Here is a 7,867-nt window from a genome sequence, read left to right as displayed (position 1 = left end):
TGAGCCAAACCAGTTAAGAGACCAAATAGAAAAGCCAGGCCGGTTTAAAACCGAACCAGCTTGGGCCTAAACCGGGTTCAGGGTTTTATACACCTCTAGATAAAAAAAAATGGGCCGTGGCATGATGTAAGAACCAGACCGGACTTTTCAGCTTTCAGTCCTTTGTGGGCTGTCCATTTTAGTTTGCTTTAAAAAAATTGAAATAAAAATCTATGAAAACCCGCCATTTATGCTATCATTTCCCTCTAATTTCCCCTTCTTTTCGGTCGCCCACTCCCCACCGGCTGCTGAAACTCAAGAGTTCAGAAACTCTAATGAATTTGTGAGTAAGTTTCTTTAATTTCGAGATATATATGATTGATTTCACCCATATGTAGATTGTGATTAGGGTTCTCAATCCCCTCTAGATCCAACCCAACTAACGAGATATTTGGATTAATCCAAAATGACCATACTTAAACGCTTAAAACTGATACCACAGGCGTATCGTTTCCTTGCTATAAGTTCATACAATTTTCTCTTGTGAATTTATTGTAATTTGAATTTAGTTTATGAGTTTGCAATATTAATTGAGCAAAAGTAGGTTATCAACTGCAATATACAATCATGCACACCAAGTGTTTGTTTAAATGCCTGTGTGAGTTTTTTTTTTGGCCAATTTTGACATTTTTGCTGCATTCTTATAAATTAGACTTGGTGAAATTTCACTGATTGCTTGTCTGCACTTTCTTTTCTAGTTTTTAATATGTAAAGACGACACGATTCACAAAATAGGAACAGAAAAAATGGCTAATCGATAACTAAAATGGTGTAGCAAAAAAGCGATTTAAAGCTTGTGTGATAAGCCAACAAGATAGAGTGGTTTAATAGCATTACACATAAAACACATGTTTAGAACAAGCTAAACATTGATATGGTTTTTTTTTTCTGCATTGTTGGTCTTTGCTAAAAAATGAACCTGTATCTTACAAACTGTAATTTCTCTGAGTGGCTGTGTGCTTTAAAATATTGTTTTTAGAAATTTTCATTCTTGTAACCTTTTGGTCATGAAGTCATAGGAATTTATTTTTCATCTTGTGAAAGCTAGTTAAAAGTTGATCTATAGTTATAGCGAGCTTTTCTTCCTAATGTATTTTACTAACAAAAACATCAGCCAACATAGGTCCAACACTGTGCACGGTTGTATATACGTATGTATGCGTCATTTACAGGGATGTGATAGGCATACCCTGATACTGAGTTTTATCATTGATGCATACAGAAGACATATCAGAACATAAGCTCGGTATCTGCCCTTGTGATACCGAGCTAATATCTTTATCTGAACCTGAATTAGATGACCTTCCGACAATATCTACAAAACTTGTCATGTGTTTTGATGATTTAATTACTCCATCTTTGTCCTTAGAACAATGTAAGTGATCGCCAGAAGCTACTGCAGCATATGCTACATCCTGAACAATGGCAAAGAAGTAAATAGTTATGTTTCAATCTAGAATTTTAACTTTTTTTACATATATAATTAGTGTTTTAAACAAAAACAAGCATACACAGTAATATCCCACTCGAAGTGTGTCAAATATGGTTATAAAAGTTATATTATTCTAATACTAATTTAATATTCGAAGAAGATAATTTAAGAGGTCTCATGCATTCAAAAATATAGACTTTGGTTTACAGTTATATATCTCCAATCGGTCAAACATGTAAAATTATAAAAGAAACAGGTTGACTGTAAACCAAAGTCTATATTTTTTAATGCATGAGACCTCTTAAATTATCTTCTTCGAATATTAAATTTAGTATTAGAATAATATAACTTTTATAACCATATTTGACACACTTCGAGTGGGATATTACCAGTGGCGAAGCTTGACCATCAAAACGGGGGGGTCGAAAACGTATATACCCAAAAATTTCTATAGAACGGGGGGTCGAAAACGTATGTATACCCAAAAATTTCTATACGAAAACTACATATATAACACTACTGAGCGAAAAGTTCGGGGGTTCGGGCGCCCCTCCCGGCCCCTCTTAAGCTACGCCCTTGGATATTACTGTGTATGCTTGTTTTTGTTTAAAACACTAATTATATATATAAAAAAAGTTAAAATTCTAGACAAGTAATGTTTGAAGACAACCCGACCCGCTGTGACCCATTACCCAACACTCCAACCATAGTTATCAAAGGTGCGAAGCGCACTCAAGGCGCTTAGGCTCCGCTGAGGGCCTAGGTGACAGGCGCAAAAAAGCGCGCACTTAAATAAAATATATATATATATATATATTATGTAACAGAAAATAACACGTTCTTCGAATAACAAAATATTCCAATACAATAATCTTCAGCACAAAATACCAAAAGCATCTTAGATAACAAAATACTCAAAACCAAAATGTTCATACTCAAAAACAAAAAGTTCATTAAAGTAATAAAGAGTAAAACTTGAAAGCCAAAAGATCTTCATCAATCATCAAAACCATCAGATGTGACATCAACTTCAATTACATAAGCTTCAGCCTCCTCCACTTGGTCTTCATCACTATTTTCATCAATTAGAGTTCGCTTTCCAAGTCAAGTTTCTATCATCATCAAAAACCCGTTCGTCATCCATCTGCCCGGTTAACCATTCATTGCTATCATCAATTTCTTCGAAAGATATCGGCATTCGAATCACATCGATTCTTAAGCATCTTGCTGTGCATAACATACACAAGATCATGGTGTTCTAGCCGATTCCGTTTCTTTGAATGAATCTGTTAAGAATGAAAAGTGACAATGAAACTTCATAAATAAGTTTTAAAGGTTTGATCTTATACATGCTCAAAGGTGCTCCAGTTCCGTTCACACCCGGATAGCTAACTGCTGCAAATTTGGGGTTCCTTTGCCATACAATTTCCACCACATTTCATGAAATTCAACACGTATTATACTTTTAAAAATACTATACATAAATAAATAAACAAAAGTAAGATAACATACCAGGAGCAATTTTACCATGTTGCGTTTTTGCACCTTCTAAATCAAAAAAAACCCTCACTGAATCAACTCAGCTATGATCAAATCTTGCTTGGCCTTCTAATAATGTACATCCTCATTACATGCCACCTTATTTATAGTGTTAACGGTCTTGAAACTCAAACAAAGTCCAATTTTCCAGGCATTTCTCAAAAGCTCACTCAATTCTCTTTGCCATATAATCAATCATTAGATTGATCAGTACAAGTGTTCTACATACTAACTGTATCTACATCTGTAGCAGCTCTAGATCTGTTGAAGTTTGATCAAAAAACATGTCTGGCCAATCCGACCCTCGTGGTTCTGCGTTTTCAGCTGCTGAGGTAGTTTAACTAACTATAAACATACTTAATTATGTAAAGTTTCAGTTGTTTTGAACGACCTATGATTTTTTATTTGAATTATTCAGTTGGAGTTCTTAGCAGAAGATGAAATGATCGAGATAGTTCCAAACCTAAGAATAAAGCCTCTCAGTTTGATTTGTGTAATTTTCTATCCCTTATTCTTTACGATTTTACTTTATGACTTTATTTAGTAACTTCTTTTATATACTTACAGATTTTTACTCATAATTTTGATGTATTGTTAAAATTAGTTCCATCTTATGATTTTTTTTATATTTATGGCAGGGTGACTTTGGTCCGTTTCAGCCACAAATACCTACTCAAGTCCCAATATGGTTGGCTGTGGCTTTGAAAAAGAGAGGGAAATGCACTATTCGCCCTCCAGATTGGATGTCTGTTGGTAAAATTTCACTCTCTGATATTTAAACACCACACACTCAGGCGCATATATATATGTGTGTGTATACTTGGTTGTTACTCTATTACGGCTAGCCTATGATGAAGTCAAAAGTCAGGATAAATGAAGCAACTTTTTATGAAAAAATGCAAAAGATATTCTAAAACAGCCTATAACATTTACAGCTATGGAAAAAGCATTTTAAACAGTTAAAGCAGATATTTGTTAGTTTATTTGAACATGTGTTTTATCGATCATTCAATTGGAGTTAGTCATTTACTTGGTTTTAAAAAGGGCGAAGCGCACAAAAGCGAGGATGTCTAAAATCGAAGCGCAAAAGCGATGGGCTTCTCATACATGAGGCGCAAGGCGATTATATATATATATTCTATAGGTTTCTAGGAACATTTACCTAATATTTAGACACACAGAAGCTTTATATATGTTTTAATATTGAAGCTACATCCATGTACAACCTGAAAAGCATGATGTATCACAATCTACTGCACAAAAAAATATCGCATGTACATGAGGTGCACGCCTCAGGCACACTTTTGTAAAACCAAGGTCATTTACAAAAGTAACTGCATCAAAATAATAAGATATCAATTGCTTAATTGACAGTTATATTTTATTTATCAAGCTGAACTCTATATGTATCCACTTAATCTTAGGTTAAGAAATAAAGTGTTATCTATTTTCTAGATATTAACCAGTTTTTTTTTTTTTTTAATTTTTTCCCCACTAGAAAAACTGACCCAGGTATTGGAGGCAGAGCGTGACTCAGCAAGTTCCTTTGAAGCATTGCCATTTCATTATGTTGAGATCTCAAGGCTTCTTTTTGACCAGTGAGTGGCTTTTACATGTTTATTTACTTATCATTCTTTAGCATTTTACTATTGAAAAAGCTCCTTAACAAGTTGTCATTGATGCAGTGCTCGGGATGACATTCCTGAAGTATATATGGTTAGTCTAAAGATCCTTGTGTAAAAATAGCCTTTGTGAAATTCTTCTATATAAAACAAAAAAATGTTTCAAAACTTTTTTTTGTAAATATTGGATAGGTAAGGTCGCTTATTGAAGACATCAAAGATGTAAGGTTTCATAAAATTGGTACTGGATTGGAGAAGCTTTCATCTCGGACGTACGCTATGAAGGTAAAATAGTTTGCACACCTTTCACATTCAAATTGTGAAGTTAAATAGCATAAAATATATGGTTGGCAGTGTTGTTATAGGCTTTTTTTTTTTTTTTTTTTTTTTTTTTTTTTTGAAAATCTTTAAACCAATATCATTCCACACGAAAAGGGGCAATTACAAAGCAATGGCAGGTAGTCGGGCAACAAGTTGCGCCGCCACCCCCTTTTGAATAGAAGCATATTATTTTTACCAAGTAGTGGCAATGGTAATTCATCAAATCTTCTGAAATCAATACCATTTTTATCTCAAGAAAACTATGTACATTGAAACAAATTTTGCTTGTATTGCCGACCATATAGAAGATGGTGTTATTTTTCAAACCGGTGAAAATGGTGTATTCCTTGCTGCACACATCCGCGAATAAGCTGAGATAGAAGATAAATAACTTCTGAACAAATCCAATGTTGCAACCCTGTATGAGCGTAACCCATGCATAATCGGCACCTGAATGCGCGCAACCTGCATTAAGCACACAAAGTGACAAAACCGACGCTAAATGCGTGTAACCCGCACCGATTACGCATCGAGCATTGGGTTAAGTGCTTATCAAAGCTCGGTTACGCGGCACATGACGGGTGTTTTCTGACCCCGGTACGCGTGACCGACATTTAAACACGCATAACCAACGCCGTATGCATACACGATGCCTACAAAAGCAACGCCTAAACGCGCGTCACACCGGAATGCGCATAACCGGCATTAAACACGTGTAACTGTCGCGGTTCCTCGTGCAAAGCCGGTTTCGTGTTGAGCGCTGTGTTAGTCGCTTACCAAATCCAGGTTACATGTGTTACATGGCTTCAAGTGCACGTTTCCCGGCTCCAGTACGCATAACCGGAGTAAAACTGCGTAACAGACGCCACACACGTAATTGACGCCTGAACGCACATAACTGACGCCGGTTACGTGTTGAGTGGTTGGTTAAGCGCGTGCCAGGCCAAGTAATGTGGCGACAGACGCGCGTTTCCCGAGCCTGGTATGTGTAACCGGCTCCGCACGTGTAACCGACATTTAAACATGCATAAACTGAGTTGCGCATACCGAAAACCAGAAAGTCAGAACTTAGAAGCTGTATAGTAATTTCAAAATAACCATTTTTTAAATCAACCCGTTCCGACCCGAGCCCATCCCAACCCTAACCAAAATAACCCTTTATCGAATCAACGCGTTTTGTCCTAATCCGTTCTGACCTACAACCCCAACCCGCCTGACCCGACCCTTTATTATCATGTATCCTTTTATACACATTACCATCTTTTTGCTTATATCAAACACTGAAATGTGCAGCTAAATTTGTCCGCAATGGAAGTAAATGTAATACGACCATTTGTTACTGGAAGTCTAGAAACGTTTTATGAACTTACCACTCCAGAGATTATTCAAGAATCACAGAGAGAGGAATATAGACGACCTCAAACCGCTGATCGGGGACCAAGGGTAAGCTTTTCTATATGAACAAAATATTTATGTTTTTATACCATATGATAAATCACACACACAGAGATATATACATGTGTTAAGTATTCAATAATTTTTTTATTTCTTTTCCAGCGTGAATTGAGACGCTAAAAGGCCTCAGCAACGCAGACATCTTCTGAAATCACCTGCATATTAATCTGAAGTGATTCCTCAAACTCCTTTAATTTCTTTCACTCCAATTATCTTATTTTAATTATGGCTTTAAATCTATATTTGTTTGGTTTGTTTAAATTCATGTGCAACTATTTTCATTTTTGAAGTGTAATAATTGTATAATTGCGCTTTTGTAGGTCTGTTTCTGAATTTCTAGTAATCTTAGTAGTTGAGTTTTTTTAGTTGCTAGCTTAATAACAATACTTAAAAGTAATGGCTGTAAAATGTTAATTTAGTTGCATATTTTTTACAAGTCATGTTAGTATACAGACAAATGTTACACTGAAATGTGCATGGAGGCTAGAAGCAGGCCTTGGTACAAGTTCAATTCAGACACAAAATCAAACTGTTTCACATAGGAAAGGTTCATGTGAATATTTAATGTGTTTAGTTTTTTTTTTTTTTTTTTTTTTTTTTTTAACTCCCATTTTTATTAATATTATAAAAACAGAGACGATTACAGACTAATGGCAGGTAGACGAGCAACAAGTTGCGCCGCTACCCCCTTCTGAATAGCAAACCCTACCATGCTAAACACAAAATTCTGCCCCTTAACATCCGCGGTGTTACTGCTTACCACTTGCTAAACCCGCTTGAAGAACCGCACCGCGTCAGGGGCGAGAGCGCCAAAAGTATCGAAAGCGAACGGGACGAACACGTGCGGATTCTCGATGCAAGTTTTTTCATGCTTAGCTGCTTTGGCCGCCTCTGCCTTAGTTATTGCTTGGCCCGCCACAAACCCGTGGTCCATTGCAAAGAATTATCAGGATTTAAATATCGACACGATTTAGTTCGTGATGTGCTTTATGATGTCCTTAAGCGGGCAGGGATCTCAACAATCGTGTTTAGTGGTATGTTTAAGTCGCTAAATGCATCTTTCGTTGCCTAAGCTTGGTGGTTAGCATTTTTTATTTGCTCTTAAGCTATTATGTCTGCCTAAAGTATATGAGCTGTTTGATGTCGCATGTGTAACAGATTCGCGACAAATACAGAAACCATAATAAGTGTCGCGAATGGGTCAAGGGTGTCTTATGGATGCAAAATCTGAGATGCTTTTGTATCTTGTTGATAATAACATGCCATCTGTCCTTTCTTCTATGATTGGATTTTTAAAAAAGTTGTAGTGGGGTCTACAATAACATTAGCTGTTTTATATAATTCTTTAATAATGTGTGCCATTCTGGCATGTTTATCTTTGCTCATTGATGCTATGAAATCAGTTATCTTAATGTTGTACTTAGATTCTAATGAGATTCAATATTCTAAAACACTTTTT

The 7,867-nt window shown here is 36.0% G+C and overlaps 1 protein-coding gene across 4 annotated transcripts; it reads left to right on the top strand.

Annotated features, from left to right (window-relative positions):
* Positions 1-216: 216 nt before the first annotated feature.
* Positions 217-6,751, top strand: LOC110904743 (DNA replication complex GINS protein PSF2). 4 transcript variants are annotated; one of them, XM_022150592.2, is made up of 9 exons: positions 217-322; positions 3,261-3,342; positions 3,429-3,503; positions 3,649-3,763; positions 4,509-4,608; positions 4,696-4,726; positions 4,825-4,917; positions 6,247-6,396; positions 6,511-6,751. In XM_022150592.2, the coding sequence occupies exons 2-9, from the start codon at positions 3,295-3,297 to the stop codon at positions 6,526-6,528; spliced, it is 630 nt and encodes a 209-aa protein (XP_022006284.1). In that variant the 5' UTR covers positions 217-322; positions 3,261-3,294; the 3' UTR covers positions 6,529-6,751. The 4 variants fall into 4 exon arrangements, with proteins under 4 accessions (XP_022006284.1, XP_022006287.1, XP_022006285.1 ...); XM_022150595.2 differs by having other exon boundaries at positions 218-322; positions 3,264-3,342; XM_022150593.2 differs by having other exon boundaries at positions 218-326; positions 3,264-3,342.
* The last annotated feature ends 1,116 nt before the right edge of the window (positions 6,752-7,867 follow it).

This window comes from Helianthus annuus, chromosome 14, assembly GCF_002127325.2.
Source record: "Helianthus annuus cultivar XRQ/B chromosome 14, HanXRQr2.0-SUNRISE, whole genome shotgun sequence".
Classification (NCBI taxonomy): Eukaryota; Viridiplantae; Streptophyta; class Magnoliopsida; order Asterales; family Asteraceae; genus Helianthus; species Helianthus annuus.
The sequence above is the reverse complement of the archived record's forward strand: the minus strand, read 5'-3'. Positions and strand labels throughout refer to the sequence as shown.